The following is a 22,127-nucleotide window of genomic DNA, read 5'->3' as shown; positions in this document are numbered from 1 at the left end:
GTGGGTTGCCATACCCTCCTCCAAGCGATCTTCCGGACCCAGGGATCCAACCTACATCTTCTGAGGCCCATGCACTGCAGGTGGATTCTTTACCGCTGAGCCACCAGGAAGCTCCTAGTTTGGGTGAGTGGGCCACTCTTCGTTGCAGTGTACAGGCTTCTCATTGTGAAGGTCTCTCTTGTTGTGGAGCACAGGCTCTACAGCTTGTGGGCTACAGGAGTTGCAGCACAAGGGCTCCAGAGCACCGGCTCAGTAGCTGTGTGGCGAGAGCTTCAGCTACTCCATAGCATGTGGTGTCTTCCCGGACCAGGGATCCAGCCCATGTCCCCTGAGTTTGTGGGCAGATTCTTATCCACTGTACCAGCAGGGAAGTCTTGTATATAATCTAAATACACAAATTTTTAGGTCTTGACATATGTATATGTGCATGTCAAGTCAAGAAATAAACATATCCATCACCCCCAAATTTTCCTCATGCTGTTTTTCAATAGTTCCCTTTAAGTACTTCCCCTCAATTCCCAATCACTGATCTGCTATTTCCATTACAATAGGTAAGCATGTATTTTTCTAGAATTTTATATAAATGAAATCATATGATATGTACTTATTTTTGTCTTATTCTTTCACTTTTGACATACATCCATGTTGAGGGTATCAATAGTTCATTACTTTTTATTGCTGAGATATATTCCATTGTATGGATATATCACAATTTGTTCATGAACACTTGAATTGGTGATTTCCTGTTTGGGTTCATAACAAATTAGTCTCTTATGATCATTCTTGTGCAAGACTTTTAATGGACCTAAGCTTTTATTTCTCTTTGATAAATATCCAGGAGTAGAATGGCTGGATCACGTGGTGTGGGTATGTTTGACTTTCTAAGATATTGCCAAATGTTTACAAACCATTTTACACTGCCACCAGCAGTGATGGCTGCTCTAGTTCCTACACATTCTCACCAGTAGGGTCAGCCTTTTTTTGGGGTGGGGGGAGGGCTGCCTGGGTCTTCATGGCTGCACACAGGCTTTCTCTAGTTACAGTGAGCGGGGGCTCCTCTCTAGTTGCAATGTGAAGTCTTCTCATTGCAGTGGCTTCTCTTGTTGCAGAGCACAGGCTCTAGCTGCCTGGGCTTCAGTAGTTGTGCCTCGGGGGCTCTAAAGGTCAGGCTCCGCAGTCGTGAAGGGCTTAGTTGCTCCATGACATGTGGAATCTTCTCGGACCAGGAATCAAACTCGTGTCCCCTGCATTGGCACATGGATTCTTAACCGGTGGAACCAGGGTCAGTCTTTTAAAATTAGCCATTCTAATTAGGATGTAGTAGTGTCTCACTGTAGTTTTAATTTGCATTCCCCTAATGAGTAACACTGTTGAGCTTATTTTCCATCCACATATCTTCTTTCATGAAAATATGTGTTCACATATTTTACTCATTATTTTGGAAGGTTTTGTTGTTTACTATTCAAATTTGTGAGTTTTCCAGATACAAGCCCTTTACCAGATACATACAAACATTTAGTCCCACTCTGATTATCTTATTATTCTCTTAACAGTGTTTTTCAAAGGGCAGAAGCTTTTAATTTTGACGAACTTCAGTTAAGCAATTTGTTTTTTTATGGATCACATTTTTGGTGACCTGAGAAATTTTTGCATAACCCAAGGTTTTTGTTTTTTCTTCTGGAAGTTTTGTATTTTTATGCTTTACATTTAGATCTATGATCCATTTCTAGTTGATTTTTGTATGGTATAAGATATATTATTGAAGGTTTTTTTCCAAATGAATATCCTATTGTTTCAGCAACATTTGTTGAAAAAAACTATTCTTTCTCCCCTGGATTGCCTTTGTCAAAAATCAGTTGTCCGTATGAGTCTTTTTTTTTTTTTTTCCATATGAGTCTTTATCTGAACCCTCTATTATGTTTCATGGATGTTTTGTCTATCCTTGTGCCAATACCGTACTGTCTAAATTATGTCATTTTATAAGTCACCTTAAAATCAGGTAGTATTGGTTCTCCATTGTTACTCTTTTTTCAATGTTGTTTTGGCTAGCGTAGGCTTTTCATATGCAATTAATTTACATATGCAATTCTGACTTCCATAAAATTTCCATCAAGTGATTTGCTAGAAGCTCAGCCCCTTTATGACTTGGGCCTTGTGTAAGAGCATGAAGAACAGAGCTGATGATGGCTTAAGTACTGTTCCGCAGTGGCTGAGGATGTAAGTAGATATGGGAAGTGGAGATGGCTCATACAACGGCAGACAAGCTCCCAGAAGTGAACGTGACCTTGCGAGGTAGCAGCAGCATCAAGGGAGCCCACAGTCAACAGAAAGAACCGAGAGAAACTCACAGAGTTCCCCTGATATTTTCTTTGCATACTCTTTCAAAGAGGCTTAATTTTTAAATAGAGGCTCTTATTTTAAAATAAAGTACAGATAACCCTGCCATCAACACCATAGCAGTGCACACTTTCCCGTGACACTGGAGGATCAAATAGAAGGTGAGTTTTCCCTGGCGGCAGAGCAGGAGGAGGCAGATTGTGCTGGGCATGGGAGGGGAGGGCAAGACTGGTTGGGCCCCTGAGGCTTGAGGCACCAGAGCTGGCACATGGCCTGAGAGGCTTGAGGAGAAGAGGACTGATCAAGAGAGGCAAGAATATGCCCAGCTTTGGCCACTGTATAGATTAACCAGGGTGCCGAATGACAATGATTTCCTAGCAATTACCTGGAAAATCTTTGCATATTGTTGTTGGCTGCCAGCATGCCATTCAGCATTTCTATTCCGTGCTGCATTTGATGAAGGGTCCCCAAGTTCATCCTGTGACATTTGGTCACTAGAGGAGGAAGCAATAGGAGGTAATTATTGGGCGATCACATCCTGTTCTTCTCCTGTTTCCAGGAAAGGGAGGGAACTTCCCCACCTCTCAAGGGAACAGGGCAGGAGAGGAATGCTTCAGCTTCTCTCTACCCCTAATTTACTGTTCAAGTCACAAGAAGACAGACTCACATGAGTGGGATTGAGCAGGACATGAGCCTGCTGGCTGGGTGCCTTCTCTGCTCCCTCATACACACAGCCAACCTGTGGGTACTAGGTAATATGCAGATGTTTTTATGTCTCTGGCAGCTTCCACCTCTGCCAGGAGAGGCTTGTTTTTTCACCAGTGCTGCCAGGGACTGACTGAGGGGATCAGATCACAGGGATGTAGAAAGAAGCCCAGTTCACTACAGACCAAAGTCACATTCTCCAGCTTACTAGTGCTAGAATATATATGTGTGTGTGTGTGTGTGTGTATACATTAAAATTTTTAAAAAAACATTATTTAAATGTGTTGGGTCTTTGTTGCTCTGCGTGAGCTTTCTCTTGTTGAGGTGCATGGGCTTCTCATTGCAGTGGCTTCCCTTGTTGCAGAGCACAGTAGTTGTAGCACACGGGCTTAGTTGCCCTGCAGCATATTAAATCTTCCCAGACCAGGGATTGAACTTGTGTTCTCTGCATTGGCAGGCAGATGCTTAACCACTGGACCACCAGGGAAGTCCTCCAGCTTACCTTATCTGCTATTTTTATCTCCATGTGTCTGGTTCCTATAATAGGCTCTAATTTCAGGAGGGAAAGATGGGTGTGGTGGCGGTCTCCTACAACACATACTAGCACAGACGTAGTTGGGAAGGAGACGCTGGCAGGAGAGGGTTAAAAGAGGAAACAAAATGAAAACTGTGGTTGTGGTCAGGGCCACAGCCCTGAGAAGACCCTAAAGTAGGAACCCCAGCTGCAAGGATTGCCTTTGGTTCTGTTCCTGCCAGTGTGGGGCCTGCAGGGCCACTGGAGTTGGCAGCATAGGGCTCATGAAGAATGGACCCCACCTAGGACATATCTCAGACAGGCTGCTGACAGACCCTTCCTAGTGCTGCTAGGAAACCCTTCAGCTTTCTCCATCATCGAAATGAGACTTTCACAAATCTGGATGTGATGTTTTTATCCCTCCCTGGTGTTATCTATGAGTCCAACTTTCAAGGCAGCTCTGACTTTGCTTGTGTCCCAATATTTCTTGTAGGAAAATTGGAAAGAACAGGGACTGTCATTCAGCATTTCCCCAAGTGTGGTATGCATGCTAAGGTGTACATTATGAATCTGTTTTAGTGTATTGAAAAAAATAGATGAGATTAACTTGTTTATGACAAATGATTACTGGTTTTCCTTTTATGGTAACAATATGAAGTTTATAACAATAATACATTTTATTTTATAATAAAATTATAAAATTAATAAATAATTTAGTAGAGAAAATGTTTAGAGAAAATAAGAAAATAATATTACACATAGTACTTGAATATGGCAGAAATTGTAAAGGTTGTCTGCATGATGGAGGTCTGGGATAGCTAAAAGTACTGTGGAAAGGAACACAAGATACCCAAAATATGCATTAATTTTCAGAGGATTTTCATAGCAATGGATCTTTCTAACGATGACCTAGGATTTATGGTGAATCCACATATAACTCTTAGAGGGTAATTATAATCACACAAAGTTTATCTCCAACTCAATTTTTGTGGTGTCCAAAATGATACATTGTGACATGTACTCGAAGTCCGCAACTTACTTTAAAATGTACCAAGAATTAAGACAAAAAAGAGTGGACACATAAATACATGATCAAGCAAATACAGCAAAATGCTTACAATGATAGAAGATAGGTGGTAAATATGTGAATGTTCACTGTATGATATTCAGCTTTTCTTTATGCTTTAAAGTGTTTATAATAAAATGTTGATGGAAAGAGATATTAACCGGCCTTCTTTTATGTATAGATTGGCTGACTTTACAGGTGAGTTTTGACATTATGTACAGATCAAACATAGACTCATAACCTAGGACAGACAGCACTTTACCTCTGACAATTTTCATCTCCCAGGTTTAGACAAGTTGTTTTCACTAATGATTCAGAGTTGCTCTTAGGTTAAAATACGCACTTACACTGGCGGGAAGGGGATGGGGTGGGGATGGAGGAGAGGAATGGGGTTTGAGAGTCAGTCAAGAAGAGACACAAATAGATCCATTTTCCTGAACAAAGGTCAGGAACAAAGGGTTCACTCACTGTTCAGTATCTGTGGCTGTGAAAAAATGTAAGCTGCAGGCTCATCATTTTCACAAAAACATCTTAGATGTAAGGGACTTTCCCATTTCTTAAATTAATATCCATTGTACTTGTCTAAAGCTGTAATTTTAAGCTCTCCTTGGAAGAGTTTATTTTGAAGAGTAAAATTTCCAGTCAAAGAAGTATGTAGAATATTGAGGCCAATACCAAGTTTTCACTACATAATACATCCATTAAGCCAAAAAAGAGATTAACTCAACTGACTTAAAAGCATGCCAAAGGCCTTATCAAACAAGGATTAAGTTAACCCAATTCAGGAGCAATATTTAGGTGTTTTTCTCATTTGCTTAAAACAAACACTTGTTTGAGAAAAATGAAAACACTAAATGTAGTTCCTCGCCCTGAAGTGGTCTCTGTTATTCTAATTTTTTTAAAAAAGGAATTGTTTATAGTGTTCACTTAACTTTATGAAAATATTTTCTAATACAGTGAAAAATAGGTTTTTCCAGTTCTACTAAAAAGTGCACAAAAATTAACAGGATATTTTTCATCACAATTTCTGTAAAGAAATAAATGATTCATTTTAACAAAAGCTTTCTTAGAAACCTTTCTTTCTTATGGTGAGATGTACCTTTTCACATACATATCATTTAAATAATTGTTTCCACTGAACTCTGCAGCACAAAATTACATAAAATTACCAACCCCCTTATTTTTTCAGTCACTAAATTTTCCCAATGTCACTCTAGTTCCAAAAGAAACACAAATCATTGAAAACACAAGGAAACATTATTTTCTTAACCACAAATGATTTATTGACCAGGAGTGAATATTTGAAAAATTACATACACGTTGTACCTCATAGTGCTTAGTCTTTTCCTGACAAAAGATAAGCATTCTCTAAGAATCCCTTTTTATTCATTTATTAATAACTGAACATCTTCAATGTTATAAGTCCTAGGCCTATGGCAAAGAACTAGATACACAAGGTCCCTGTTGCCATGGAAATTACATTCAAGAAGGGTGGGCACAGATAACGATCAGATACGCAAGGTAATTTCAGATACTGATAAACGTCTTGATGAAAGTAAGGCAGGAAACATTTTCCAAAGTTATAAATATCTGTAGTTTACTCATATAGTAGCATAACTATTTGGGGCTTGTTACAAGAAATAGAAATCTCTATCGTCTTCCTCCCCCATTCTCAAAGCAGTTACTGATTAGCTTGACATTTAAGCAGAGATGTGAGATGATTAAAAAAAGGCACCCAAGTAAGATCTGAGTGAAGAGCTTTCTAGATACTAGGGATGACAAGTCCAAAGATCCTTACAGGACTAAGGTCCTCCGTGTTGCTGAAGCACAGGGACCATGGGAAAAGGTCCTGGAGAGGGTGTGGCTATCTTTTCTAAAGTTTACTGTAGCTTCTGTGATTGGAATGGATTGTGGGTGTGGAGAGCGCAGAGTGACAGTAAAGAGATGAACTAGGAAGAGACAGATGCTGGTGGCTTGGACGAGGGTGTTGGTAGTAACAAACTTCAGTGCATAGAACTAATGACAGGTTGTGTCTAACGGCTAAGAGAATGATTCCAAGTTTGGGGCAACAGGGCGAGATGAAGTCTAGGGAACTGTTGCTCAGGCTGCTCAGCGTTTACATCCCTTTTTTATTTTCATAGAATTTACCTGCGTGCAAGTTTCAGAGAACAATGCCGGCTAACTGCTCTGTCTCCTGGAAGCTGGGGTACAACCTGATGCTTCTGTCAGGACGTTTATCATATCTGAGCGTTATTGAATTCAAAGCAAACATGGGGCGGGGAAAAGAGAAAAGAGCATTCCTCTTAGTACCAAATTCTTCAGGTCAGTAAGACTCAAATTAGGACTTAAACATAAAACAACTTTATCACTGTCCAAGTAGCTAAAATTTGATGTTCTTAAATTATAAAATCCTAAGCCTAAAAATCATTCTTTGGTCTGGAATTAAATTTTTTCCAGGAACCGTATCACTCCCAAACCTGTTTCTTTCGGGTCCCTGATAAAAAGCTACGCAATCTGAAAATTTCCAAAGACAATTACAGTGTGGGACTTTGCTTAGATATATTCAAAGTCTTCTTGCATTCTTATTCTTACAGTGACTCTAGGGGCACCATCACCAGGTACAGAAGCATTAGTACTTAAAGAGTTAATACGGAATTTATAAAGCATTTCCATAACCACTGTATTTATAACAGCAGCATCCACTGCAAGGAACTCATTTAAAAAACACAGTGGAGTCATGTCAGTCTTATCTGATAGCAACTCCATCCTTCAGTTGCTCAGGACTTACTCCTTTCGCTCACAGTCCACTGGCAGATTTCTTTGGCTCCTACTTCAAAATGTATTGAAAATACAATCACTCCTCACCACCTTATTGTCTCCTTGCTGGTCTGAACCACCACCATTCTTGCCTGGATTACTGCAAAGCTGGATGCTAGAAGATAATAGAGAAATGTCTTCAAAGTTCTAAGGAAAATGAGTTTGAACCTTGGATAAGTCCAATCAAAGTGAAGTATAGAAAAAAATAAAGACCTTGTCAGACATGCAAGGACTCAAAGTTTATCTCCCATGTGCCTGATTTTGGGAAGTGCTGTAGCAGAGGGCTACTTATAAACATACTTCAGCAAACAAATCAAAAAAGAAAAAATGAAATTAAGAATACAAAACAAAAAAAGTAGCACATAGGCGTGCAAAGAAAATATATCCCAGGAAACAGCTAAGAATTGCTAAGCACAAGTTTGATAAAGTTAATTAAAAAGCTTAAAATGATCCCTGGGTTATAGTAAAGAAAATATTTTCCTTCTGTCAAAGAAAAATAAAGGTAATGATACCCTTCAGGAATCCCAGGATGAAAGCTAAAAGTAGTCTGAATGAAATTGGTAATTTAATGACAAAGGAAGTGTAATAATAAAGAATTTTTCTTCTCGCCAAGAAAATAAAAGGTAATTACTTACTCCAGGAAACATTAAAATTTTCAAAAGCCATTATGAAGCAAATAATACATGATTTAGAGAAACTGATGGCTGTAAGATAAAACAATCCATTTGACCTTTAGTTTGTATTCTGCTTAAATCAGTATACAGATTTCAAGACTGTAAGATTGGAGGTACAATCACATGGTAATATCACCCATGAATATATCTGCATAATCTAGCACAACTGCTTGTTACTGATTAGCAGTTTTTAGAATCAATACATAAAGGAAAATTAAAAGTTTAGTTTCCCCAAATAATACACATCTATTAATCTCTGGTTATATAAACTAATAGTATAACTTACAGAAGTTGGAGGTAAAGGGCAGTAATGAATTGGAAAGAAAGTACAGGGTTGGTCATTTCCACAATGGTAAGAGGTCAAGAGATACCGTTTAAAACTGATGGATCAAGGAATAACTTATTAAAGTCATAGAAGCAACCAAAAGAGAAATTAAAAAAATTAAATAAATAAATAAATAAATGAGGAGGAGGAATAGAGTGAAATAAATTGCTTATCACTCAAAACGGACAGTCAACAGATACCACTTAAATGACAAATCAAGAAACAGCAGCAGTAAGCCCAGAGTGACAGAGGCAGTTACCTAAAGAATAAAAAGTGGTTGTTACCTCTGAGAGGTGAGACTGATGTGGATGGCAGGGAGGAGCACTTTTATTTTTTAATCTACTTGAATTGTTTAAATTGTGCAAGTACCTCTGTTCAGGTACATGCACTAAAATCAAATTTGTTTTCAATCCTAAAAACCATTAGGGCTGGCAGAGGAATGAGAGTTGACTGTCTAACAGTATGGGAAGATTCCAGGACACTATAAAAAGCAGGTATAAAAACTCAAAAAAGATTTGAAAAGGCCATTTTAAATAAAGGCATATACCTATGGAGTACTTCTAAAACGGCACAGTCAACAAAAGAGGTTTATTATGACTGATTTAAACAACAAATGTTTAGTATTTTCTATTAATACTTAAGATGGCAGAGATTAACTTTAAAATCATTAGCATCCAAAATAATATATGGCCCTTAAAGTACTGCAGATTCTGGAAAACTCAATTTTGGAAAAAAAATGTTATTATATATATTTATGGATAATATATGATGGTCCAATACTTTAACATGTTCATTTAAAAAGAATGACTGAAATAAATGATCCTTAAAAATCATCATAATAATAGCATGATACCGAGGTTATAATGTTTTAATAAAGCTTTTACATTTTTGGTACTAATTCATATAATGTATATGATATAGCACTCAAAAGGAAGAAGACAGTCTTCTTACAAAATATTTAGGGTACATTTCTTTTGACCATTTACTCAATAATATATATCTGTCACATATTCTTTTGGTATTTTTCTGAATTATTATATAAAGCTTTAAAAATGAAAGTTTCATATAAAAATAGTTATTTATCTGACTTTTAACAAGTAAATTTTCAAATTAAATTACTTGGTATTCCATTTACCAATGTATATTGCATAGAAAGTTAATACTTTAATATTTAAAAAAACATCAAGAAGTCAGTTTTTTTTTAATGGCTGCTACATCTTTAAGTTGGTAGTTCAAATTTTGTTAATAATTTTAAATTACACATTTGTAGGTATAAAAGTTTACAAAAAAATACATTCCAATTTAGTAAAAAAGACTTCTAAATTTACATTTTCAAACACTGCTGTGATCACTATAATGACTATCTTGTAGACATAATTAGTCAAAATAAGTTAATTTAAAAAAATCAATAATGTAGTATTCTGGCAAGATTTCTTTAGAAATAAATGAAGGTAATTATAAAGTCAAAGTTATATATGTACTATTATAAATAAATATGTTCTAAGTATAATTACTTTGTTTTAAAAAGCAGAAGATAAAAATGCATAAATAGGTAAAGATTTTTAAATTTAAGTCACCAGTGCAGAAATCTTGGCACTTAATCCCTTAAAATGTTAGAAGATTTCAATTTAAAGGATGACTCCTCACTGGGGATACTGTGACTTTCTGTAAGTCAAAAATGAAAGTCTATTTTTTCTATTTAGATGTTCCTAGTGTTTTGGTTCAAGTGTTTCTGTGCAACTCCTCCTTTAACTTAAATGTTCTTTCCCTGAAAAAGACATTTTTAAGCTAATGATTTTGGCCTCATGACATATACTTTAGAGATTACTCGTGACTTTGCAGCCAATCCTTCCCCCATTCTAATGTCTATACATATATGCGCTGATAAATATATACATATATTGGGGATTATAAAAATACTTATTTTTTTAAGTTTAAATAATTACTGAATGTCAACACAGAATACATTAATATTTGTATAATTTTACTTTATAAAAAGTAAAAATTTATAAAAAGGTTTTCTCACAGCAGCATTTGCATCGTGAATGAAATGTGATGGAACGGCACTGCAGTGTGCATGGATTCACACTGCAAATCAGACGGAGCAGCTGCACTCCTTCCACTGGAAGGAATGTCTGTTTCAGAAAAGCAGTTCCTATAAAGTACAAAAGTCTTGAGGGGCTAACAACTTACATGAACCTTAGAAGTGCATTTTAAACTTATACCCATAGCATTGGCAAGATTTTAAAAAATACCCACAAGAAGTCCAGGTTATCTTTACCTCAAGAAAAATTTCCTAATGAAATAAGTAAAAATTATGGTAATGAATGGTGTTTTTTGAATTACATGAACTTGTTAGAAAATAACTGAAGGTTTCAAGAGTAAAAAATTTAAAACATCACTGTGAGAGAAAAGAAAGTGAGAAAGATGGATGTGAAACATAAGACGTTATGAAAAAGCAAAACTCTCAACCTTAAACACTCATATTAAGCTTGTTTTTGTTGAGTTCACGCTCTAGATTTCCAATCAAAGTATCAATACTTTCTTGTAGATCTTTGAGATTGACTTTTTGGTCCACTCTAGACTCAATTGTCTGCACTGTCAAATATGTCTGAAATGTGCATTCTTTGGACGGAGGAGTTGGCTGTTCAATCATGATATCTGGCTCATATATTTTGCTACAGTTTTCTCCATTTTCTCTGTCTTCTGAAGGGACATCATCATAATCCACAGTATTTAAATTTTCTTTGTTATTTAAAAAGTAGTTTTCTCCACAGCTGCTCCAGTCTCCTGCATAACGATTACTGAGTGGACTGTCTAGTCTGGTTTGCCTTGGCCTGAGTACTCTTGATGATTCAGTACCACTCAAATTTAAAAGGTAAGGTCGTTCTTTCTTCCGCCTCAAATAATTAAAAGAAGACTTCTGCTCTGGGAACAAATTGTCTGCTGATTCTTTGATAGTTAAACGTTGCACTAGGAACAAGCAATAGATTTGCTTTAGTGACAGTAATCCAACTTAATCCAATTTAAAAACACAGAGCTAAAGATAAGCTATTTAATAATCAACTACAAACATGCATTGCAACAAACACATGCACACTACCAAAAGAAAGCATTCCATAACTATTTTTTCTATCACCAGACATAATCAAGATTAGGAACAGAAGCCAGGAGAATGTTCAGTGGTGCTAATTCATGCTACATCACAACATTCCAAAATAAATCAAATTTCCAAGTTGATTAACTTTCTGTGCAAGTTAATTAATATCTAGCTGTAATTCAAACAGTGGCTAAGCTGGTAGCTTCTTTTAAATTAAAAGCTACAGCAAAAAGCAGGCAAGGCATGTTCGTGTATAAACAAAAGTTTCTTTATCTGCAAATATCTAAATGAGGCCAAGGCATCTAAAGTGCTCAGTCTTAAAGTTCTAATCTTTGTGGGTTTTTTTGCAATTCTACTAGCAGCAGTGTCATAATTTACTTGACTTTAAACAGCCAAATTTCACTGTGATAAAATGCACAAAATCTAGACTTGTCCACTTGTTACCTGAGTTTGATTATACAGCATTAGCTAATAACAGTCTTCATTTATTGCCTGAAAATAGTACAGATATTTTATTTTCCCATTCTGGTTAGGAATCTAACAATCTCCAATAACATTCTTCATATTTAGACTAATTCCTTCTATTATTAATAATATGCATTGCACTGGCCAAACAGATTAGCAGGGAGACACACATTATTTCATAACAAATCAAGACTTTACAGCTTACTCTTTTGTGTGTACTGAACAAAACACTTGTCGAATGCACTTAATTTAAATGTTGAGGCACAGCTACTAAAAAATTGTCCATAATGCCTTTCTATTTCTGCTTGTTTATCCTCCATTAATAAGTGCCTTTCCATTTATATACTTCCCTTCACTAAGATAAAGGGAACATATAATCAGTGACAACATACCAACTTTACACTCTCCAACATATTCATTTCCTACTGAATAAAATAAGATAATTAAAGAATAATACAGACATGTATATGGTTCTAGTTTTCCAGATGTACAGTGATTTATATACCATTTTCAGAGATTGAAAGATTTTTTTTAACTTAGATTTTATTAAAATACTTGATAACTGTATATAGGTATGTTTTCAATATCTCTGTTTACCTGCATTTTTATGATGGCTATTACATATCACTATGAACAGCTAAAAGCTCTTGATCTAAAATTTTCTACAAAAAAAAGGTCTGATATTTACTTTAAAGGAATGTGTGTGTTAGTCGTTCAGTTGTGTCCAATCCTTTGCGACTCATGGACTGGAGCCCACCAAACTCCTCTGTCCATGGGATTTTCCAGGCAAGAATACTGGAGTGGGTTGCCATTTCCTCCTCCTGGGGATCTTCCCAACCCAGGGATCAAATCTGGGTGTCTCCTGCATCTCTTGCATTGCAGGCGGATTGTTTACCCACTGAGCCATGAAAGGAATGGCGATATTTACTTTAAATTGATATTTAAAACAGTATTAATAGAGAGTGTCATATGCCATTGCAGAATGGATATCTGAATTTTTTCACTGTTTAATTATTCATCCTTCTACTGAAGATGCTTATCCTCACTAAGTCTCCTTGCTTTTTCCCCTTCATTTTCTGTGCTGTTCCTATTCTGAGCGCTTAAGTGTCATGCCTGTTGTTTTTGCTAACCCATTACAGTACTAGGCTAACCTTGAGGTCATCTGGTTTGTGATCCAACCAGAGTAAAACATTTTTGACTCTGTGTTGACCTTGTCTTAATTTGTCTGTATTTTCTGATATTCACCTGCAAAAACCCACATTTATTTTGTTGCCAGCGGCTTAAAGTTGCTTAACCAAGTCCCTGTTCAAACATTATTTTCTTAGAAAATATTTAAGAAACCAATTTATAATATTTTATACCTCTGGTGGCTCAGACAGTAAAGAATCCACCTGCAATGCAGGAGACCTGGATTGGAAGGATCCCCTGGAGAAGGGATTGGCAACCCACTCCAGTATTCTTGCCTAGAGAAGTTCATGGACAGAGGGCCTGGCGAGCTACAGCCCATGGGGTTGCAAAGAATCAGATATGGCTGAGCAACTAATACTTTTTTTCAAAAAACCAACTATAGTATGTTATATCTTTTAGACCAAAATTTCTAAAAAAAATCAACTTTACTAGCTTTTTAAACTACTGGTGGTGAAACGGGTTTCCTATTACATATGCGGATAAAATGGTTAATTTTACCCCCCAAAATTCTGGTTTTCCTAGCACTGCTGATTACCCACTTTCAAAAGAATAAGATGAAAATACAATCTAGAAAGTTGTTAAAAAATTCTCAAAATATAATGATAATTACTAAGAAACTTAATTTTCTTATTTTCTACCAATAGATTTATATTTTTAATCACTACTCTATTAGCTTTTTATCTATAGTATAACTACCTTGGGCATAATTACTTTACCTAATAGAATATATTGGGTATCTAGTTGTTGCCAAGTACTCTGTTATAACCTGGAAATGTAGAGGTAAGCAAAATGTAGTCCTTGACCTCGTGACGCTTAGCCTAGTGAGAAAAAGGAACCAAAAAGAACTAGGGAAGGAATTCCCTGGCAGTCCAGCAGTTAGGACTCCAGTCCTCTCACTGCCAAGGGCCCAGGTTCAATCTCTGGCCAGGGAACTAAGATCCCACAAGCTACACAGCCAAAAAAAAAAAAAAGAATTAGGGAAAATTGACAGCTCTTCCAAAAACAAAAGCCCTGTCCCAAATCTATTCGTCATAGAAAATGTGATGTAGCAAACAGCTGGTCTAAGAATTGTATATTCTCTAAAGCTATTTTCCTATCTATAAAGTGAAAGGGTAGTCTATCTTTAATTTTCAATATTCTTGAGACAGAAAACTAATGTTTTTTAAAAGCAACCACCTTCTAAAATCCCAGTACATAAAAGAGATGAAAAGAAGACTGTTTTGATCAAAGGAGAAATATGTTTCCATTTTGCTCCCTCACCTGCTGCCAATCTGGCCCCAAAGCTGCTTCCAAAGAACTTAGGGTTTTGCCAGAAGAATCTGAAAAGCCACTGGCAGGCTGACTTTTAACTTTCAGTGCCAGTATACCAGGGTTCTAACTGATCACTTTGAAGACAAGATTTTTCAAGAAGAAAAGCTCAAAGTAAATTATATTCAAATTATTAAAACAAAGTAAATTATACTGCCCAAAATTTAAAAAACAAAAAGTAACACAAAACAAAAAGTTAAGGAGTAAAAAAGAAGGAAGGTAGGTTGGGAAGGGTGGAACCAATTCTTTTTATTTCTGGAGTAGGGTAAATACCAACAAGAAAAATAAATGAGATACACATAGCAAGGACAGTCATTCAGCAAGTAATATGCCATGGCCCATTTTCTATGTCATCATCAATTATCTCAGGCTCAGTAAGTGCACTATGTCCACTTGATTTGTGCCTCTTCTTGAAACAAAAAGCAAGTGCTTTGGTAGGCAAAACTAACTCCTACTTCCTCTCAACTTTCTGCCCTGTTCTACACTTTGTCTGATGTATTATAACTGAAGAAAAATAACAAGTTATAGACAAGGGGGCAGCTCCAACCACACAAACCTTTGGAATAAGGTGCTATATATTCGGACACCTTGCTTAAGGTTGTTACTGAAATATTGTATAGTGAATCTCAAATCTGAACCTTTTTTTCTATAACATACAACATAAATTTTTGCTCCTAAATCCAACAGTAAGATGACTGTTACAAAATAATGGAATGACATTAACTTCTGATACAGAATTAATGATAAAAGAACTCAGATACTGGTAATAAACTTAGTATCTCCAGGCAAGCAAACTTTCACTTGATTAAAATGATAAGATAGCTCCTTTCCCAATTCTTCATGTTTATTAAAATTAAAACAGTTCTAGGAAAAGCTAGGAAACACACATTTAAAACCTGAATCCGAGTGATCCCTTATGTTGGGTACCAAATGTAGAAATCAGACTAATTAATCAGAACATCTTCATTCAGCACTTTTAACTAATAAATAATACATACTAACTCAGCTAAAATATAATTTGAAAATGATTTTTAAGACTGTATTTAAAAGAAAACAAAAATACTAACTTTCCAAATTTAAAAGTTGAAAATTTTTTATTAGCTTAATTTTTAATTCACTTTTTAAAATTAGTTTTTTAAAAAAGACTAAATCAAGCAATCCTTTATACTTTGTGTTTTTTTTAATATGTATTTATTTATATTTATTTATTTTTGGCTGTGCTGGCTCTTTGTTGCCACACACGGGCCTGCTCTAGCTGCAGCGAGCAGGGGTTACTCTCTCGTTGTGGTGCTTGGTATCTCTCACTGTGGTGGCTTGTCTTGTCTCAGAGCACGGGCTCTAGGGTATGCAGGCTTCAGTAGCTGTGGCTCGATAGCTCTAGAGCATGGGCTCAGTAGCTGTGATGCATGGGCTTAGCCGCCCTGAGGCATGTAGAATCTTCCCAAACCAGGAATCAAACCCCTGTCCCCTGCATTGGCAGGCGGATTCCTAGCCACTGACTCACCAGGGAAGTCTCAGTCCTTTGTACTTTTTATTTAGTCTATCTGTCTCATATACATTAACAAAAGAGTTGTTTTTGTTGAGTGACTAAGTTGTGTCCAACTCTTTTGGGACCCCATGGTTCCTCTGTCCATGGGATTTCCTAGGCAAGAATACTAGAGCAGGTTGCCATTTCTTTCTCTAGGGGAACTTCCCGACCCAGGGATCGAACCCACATCTCTTGCATTGCAGGACAGATTCTTTACCACTCAGCCACCAGGGAAGACTAATAAATAAGCACATTTACTGAGGAATGACTTTATGCTAAGCTCTCTGCTCATTTCCTTAGATCCTTTATGCCAATCTCCACAACAACCCTAAGGTAGGCACTATTTATACAGAAGCAAACTGAGGCTTAAGAAAGTTTGCCTGAGTCCACACTGCTGGTGAGTACCACAATCGGATCGGAATCCAAGCCTGACTCCAGGGCCCAGGCACTTTTAACACTGTGTACTACCCTTAGCATTGAAGTACCTTCACACTTGGTCCTATGCAGGATAGGGGAGGCAAGTGGGAGTTACTACCAGGTAAGAAAATTTTAGAACCTAAATAGAGGGATTCTTTCTAAAACATCTAATTAAATACCTATTCCTTTTAGCTGTGAAAATACTTCAGAGATATGTTAGGAAAATAATTGTCAGTCTTTTCTTATTGAATAAGGGAAGGACAAGAAAAACTGAAGGTAATTGTCCACTCAAGCCTAGATAATTTGAAGAATGACCATGAATACATGAAAGATGTCAGGAAGAACTGATTTAAGTAGAAAAATGAATTCTGCTTTAAATCAGTTGAACTAAAAATGACAACAGTAAAAATATTAATATTTACTGAGTACCTATTATGTGCCAAGAGCTGTGCTGAGCACCTTACACACATATTTTTTTAATTTAATCTTCCTATCAATTCTCTAAATATATTACTAACATATTACATGACAGAGGTGATACTGAGGCTCTAAAATGTTAATGAAGTTGCCCACGGTCAGACTAATAAGGGATACAACAAGGAGTCAAACCCAGAGCTGACCAAATCCAAAACGTATATATTGATCTCTATGTCTACAACAGTATCAGCAAAACCAGAAAATTTAAATGGAGAAATCTAAAGGGCAGGTTATCAATTTGTACTATTTTAAAAAGCAAAATCTAGAAAAGATTTTCTTCAACCATACATGGGCATATTTAATGATTAGCTAATTCTATCATTATAGAGATATCATTGTAAGAGAAAAATAATTCCACTGAATCATTTACCTGGCCAGAGTTGAAGTAAGTAGTGAAGAACTTCAATATGTTTTTTAAAATCCAAAGCAGTTGCAAGTTCCTCGGAATCAGTAAAGACTCTGTTGTTATGGGTGGAAGTCTCTTGCCTCTGACTTAATAATACTGGTCCAAAGCACACGGCCAAGTTCTGGCAAGTCATCTTATTCACATCATGATAAGAAGCCACCAATTTCAAATGATCCAACAACATCATTAGAGTTGCCTAAATTGAATTAAATTTCACTTAATATAGTCAAACAGGGATAAATTCAAGGACACAATTTATAGCAGGAAATATAGACAAACAACCTATCACTTTTTAGAAGGTTGTTTCAAAGATTTTTAAGCTGGATGTTTGGAACTTGAAACACATTTTTTTTTTTTATAAAATGTTGCACAGGACACTTAGGTTTTGACAACATAATTTGATTCATTGAATGGTTAAAATGAACATTATCTAAAATGCTCATGAATGAATTCCAAATTTTAGCTGGAGTTTCTTAGAAAATGTGCCATCAACTTTTTCCTCTCTTCCCTTCTCTAAAAAGATAACAACAGCAAAGGCTGTGATGAAAAGGGGATTAGGGTAGAATTTTTTTTTTTTAAGTTTGAAAACAACATGAATTTATCCTCTGATAGATTTGGAGGCCAGAAATCTGAAAGGAGTCTCAGAGAGCTAAAATCAAAGTGTCAGCAGGCAGGGCACACTCCTGCGGAAGCTCTAGGGAAGAATCTGTTTCCTTGTCTTTTCCAGGGTCTTGAGCTATATTCCTTACATTCCTCAACTCAGGGACCCTTCTTCCATTTTCAAAACTAACAATATAACATCTTCTGATTCTGCTTCCCTCTTTTCATCACATTGTTTTCTCATCTGCCTGTAGTCAAATCTCCCTCTCCCCATCTATTATAAGGATACTTGTGATTACATTTAGGACCTACCTTGATAATCCCAGATAATCTCTCCATCTCAAGATACCTATTTGTTTGTTTGTTTTGGCATGCAGGATCTTAGTTCTCATACTATGTCACTTTTTATGTAAGAAAGAATGGGAAATGAGAAAACATACATGTATCTAATCATTTGTACAAACAGAAATACAGAAAGCATAAACAAAAAACAAATAAGATTAGGTATCTATAGTTGGCTAGATAATGGCCACCAAAAATATCCAGGTTTTTGTAGGTATCATTAAATTAGGTATCTTGAGGGAATTCCTTGGCAGTCCAGTAGTTAGGACTCCCCACTTCAACTGCAGGAATCACAGAATATTCATTTTTAAGTTCAGTTAAATCCTGTAGTCATAAGTAGGGTGCACCATCTTAAAATCTAGGTTACCGTGGCCAAGTTCTATTGTGATCCAGATTAGGAAGAAGGCCAATGCATTTCTTAATTAATAAATATTTTAAGTAGATAAACAATGGAAAGGGGAAGAATAGAAATGAAAAAAATTATTGAAAAAAAATTTTTTAACCCTTGAAGAAACCAGTTAGGGGAATTTGCTTAAGAAGTGAATGGTTATTTAAGTTTAAGCAATTACAAAAAGAAATGATGTTTTTCAGAAAAAGAGACACAGATGTACAGAACAGACTTTTGGACTCTGTAGGAGAAGGCAAGGGTGGGATGTTTCGAGAGAACAGCATCAAAACATGTATATTATCTATGGTGAAACAGATCACCAGCCCAGGTTGGATGCATGAGACAAGTGCTTGGGCCTGGTGCATTGGGAAGACCCAGAGGATTGGGTAGAGAGGGAGGTGGGAAGGGGGATTGGGATGGGGAACACATGTAAATCCATGGCTGATTCATGTCAATGTATGACAAAAACCACTACAATATTGTAAAGTAATTAGCCTCCAACTAATAAAAATAAATGAAAAAAATAAAAATAAAAAAATTTAAAAAAAGAAATAATGTTTTTAATATACTGGTATATGATCAATCATTTAACAAAATAAGCATGTAATTTCCTCTTCATAATTGAAGAAATAAATACCAATAATAATCTGTAACTTTTAAAAATTATTTAAAAAAATTAAAATGACATATTATCAATATTTCTGGAGCCAAAAGTGACAACTGGATTTGGTGATTAGAAGATAATTAGTAACCTTGGCAAGAACAGATCCACAGAGATGGGGTAGGAAGCCAGATAACAGTTTGTTGAGTAGTAAATGAGTGGTGAAGAAGTGATAACTGCCAGAACAAACATTTGCTCAGTGTTCGGCTATGAAGGGAAGGAATCAGGAGCAAAATGGATCTAGAGTAGACTACAGTTGATATTCTGAAATCAAAACCAGTCACACACTGGTTAACACTGTTAACACACACACATGACTGGTTAAATACATTAGGCTCAATCTCAATAGCAAACCAAGAAACACAATCTAAAATAAGAAATTTTTTTGTCCTTGAAATAAGATCAGCCAAAAAATGTAACTGTTATGTCCATTTTGAAAAGTAATGTGAAAACACATACTAACAGCCTCAAAATGTTCACGACATTTAAGTCAACAATTCCACTCTGAAATTCTAATCCAAATAAGTAATTCTAACTGAAAAGAAAACTGTGGACAAATATATACAAATAGGTTCAAAAACCTAAATTTTATACAAACAAGTAATGATAAATTGTCAAATCCATTCAATGGAATACTTTGCAGCCTTTTTGGAAAGAATATTAACAGTGTAAGCTTTAAGGCCAGAAAGGCCTAGATTCATATGATAGACTATAACATCCAAAAAGCTATATAATCTTGGGCAAGTGATTTAAATTCCCTGACACTGGAGTTTTCATTCATAAGCAAAATGATACATAATTTTACCTTATATTGATGAAGGAATATTTCTACCCCCTCACCCCACCCTCCTTCTTCTGCCTACCTCTTTGTAGCTATTCCTCTCTCCCACCCAAAGGAATAGAAACTCCTAATCTAACTGGACAGAGCACAGGCCATTCAGATGACTAAAATAAACTAGTGCATGAAGGTATTGGGCTTAAAGTATTTCTATCCACTCTTGGACCTTCCACTCTCACATGATAAGAAATATAGGCAAAGTTGGCCTCATCTGGATAAGCCTGGCCATATTTCTTTCCCTTATTCTCCCTTTTGTTTTAAGGAACAACAGCTAAAGTTAGGCTAAGATTAGTTCTGCAAGCGCAGTCATCCTCTCTCTCTTACAGGCATACCAGAAAATACTGGTATGTGATTTAGATTGTGGGAAGGGGGCAAATGGGAAGAGACAAGGAGGAAGGAAAGACTGGTGGTGAGCGCTAAGTCTTGAGGCTAAGTCATGTACACAAAACAGTTACCATATTTTTAAAATACTATTAATAAAAGGAAATAAACCAAAATGTTAATTATATTGCCTTTAGATATTGATAATTATAATTTCCATTCTTCTTTTCTGTATCTTCCTAACTTTTAATTATAAACATATCATTTTAATAGTAAAATAACAATACTCTTAAAACTTATCAGGAGTATTCATGCCTAGGTTAATATCACATTTGAAAGAGATAAAATTGTTTTCTAGATTTATTCTATATAAGAAGCAGTCTCTAGATTTACGCTGTTTAGTCTTTAGCAAAGGTAGAGCTAAAACTCATTAGTGTTACAAATGTCAAATAACTAAAAAATTATCTGTAGCTCTGGAGCTAAGTACTCAGTTCATTAAGTATATGGTTTGTTTCAGGAAGAATGTATATCTATGGTGCTTACCTTCTCAACGTCAGGCAGACAATCCAGAAGGCCAACAGTGTACTGAGAATCACCTGGATCATTCTCACAACCATTTGATGACATTTTCAAAGGATTTTTTCCCATTGCATCTAATACAGCCTCATAAAGCTGCTTTGTTATCAGAGGAGAAGGAAGTTCTCTTAAATAATCCTTAAGAACACCTTCAGAAACCAAACAAACCAGAAATAGATGTCAATTACTCTTTAGAGTGAAATAATAAAAAGCTGTGGAGAATTTTTTTTTTTTCAAAGTATCATTACGGTGAACTTTTAACATTCTGAAAACAATAAAAGCAGAAATGTAAAAAGTATTCTAACAAAACACTTGCAATTTGTGTTCTTAGAAATTGCTTCATTAACTGACTTTTTGTTTTGAAACCATGTTAATAACGCACATGCATAATATCCAATTATCATATATATTAGGTTTGTTCATAAAGTAAATTCCTTTTATAAAAAGCTCCTTTAAGTATGTATAAAACAAAAGAAAATAAGGCATACTAATATTAATTGTAAATTGTAAATATAAATTGTAAATTGTAAATCCATATAGGATTTTTAATTTCCAGACTTTTCATAAACCCTTGCAAATAAGTGAGCTATAAAAATGTACTTTCTCTTAAATATAGAAGATATGGCTTAAACACACATACTGAATAGTCAGGATAATCTCCAATGTTATACTATGGAAGAGAAAAATCATTTCTAAAACCAAAACCCAAGAACAGAAAACAACAAATGTGTCACTATGATAGGAATGAGGTAAGTCTATTTCAAACACACCACAAATAGTTATGAACGAAGAGGTGATACAGCTATAGTAAAGGAAACAGGAAAGGATAATAGATGTTACATAAAAGGAAGGTAGGTTAAGATAGTAGCTAAAGGCTAGAATGTGATCACAAGAAAAAAAAAATAGACGTTTCTGACAGCAAAAACCTAAATATAGACAATATTGATTTAGAAAATGCTCTCAGCTTAGCTGAGAACTTAGTTTGAGGGCTTAATTTGAATTTAAGTGAAAGTGAAAGTCGCTCAGTCGTGTCCAACTCTTTGCGACCCCATGGACTATAGAGTCATTGGAATT

The 22,127-nt window shown here is 35.7% G+C and overlaps 1 protein-coding gene across 4 annotated transcripts in view; it reads right to left on the bottom strand.

Annotated features, from left to right (window-relative positions):
* Positions 1–333: 333 nt before the first annotated feature.
* Positions 334–22,127, bottom strand: part of SYDE2 (synapse defective Rho GTPase homolog 2) — a 46,839-nt gene continuing 25,045 nt past the window's right edge. The window contains exons 5-8 of one of the 4 annotated variants that reach the window (XM_061121497.1): positions 21,021–21,202; positions 17,292–17,523; positions 2,723–2,831; positions 334–385 (exon numbers count right to left, since the gene is read on the bottom strand). In XM_061121497.1, the coding sequence (XP_060977480.1) occupies positions 349–385; positions 2,723–2,831; positions 17,292–17,523; positions 21,021–21,202 (560 nt within the window). In that variant the 3' untranslated portion in view covers positions 334–348. Of the gene's footprint in view, positions 386–2,722; positions 2,832–9,290; positions 11,412–11,982; positions 12,031–12,208; positions 12,359–17,291; positions 17,524–21,020; positions 21,203–22,127 lie in introns of those variants that run through there. The other 3 variants (XM_061121498.1, XR_009689162.1, XM_061121496.1) reach the window with 3 other exon arrangements.

Source organism: Dama dama, chromosome 20 (assembly GCF_033118175.1).
Source record: "Dama dama isolate Ldn47 chromosome 20, ASM3311817v1, whole genome shotgun sequence".
Taxonomy (NCBI): Eukaryota; Metazoa; Chordata; class Mammalia; order Artiodactyla; family Cervidae; genus Dama; species Dama dama.
The sequence above is the reverse complement of the archived record's forward strand: the minus strand, read 5'-3'. Positions and strand labels throughout refer to the sequence as shown.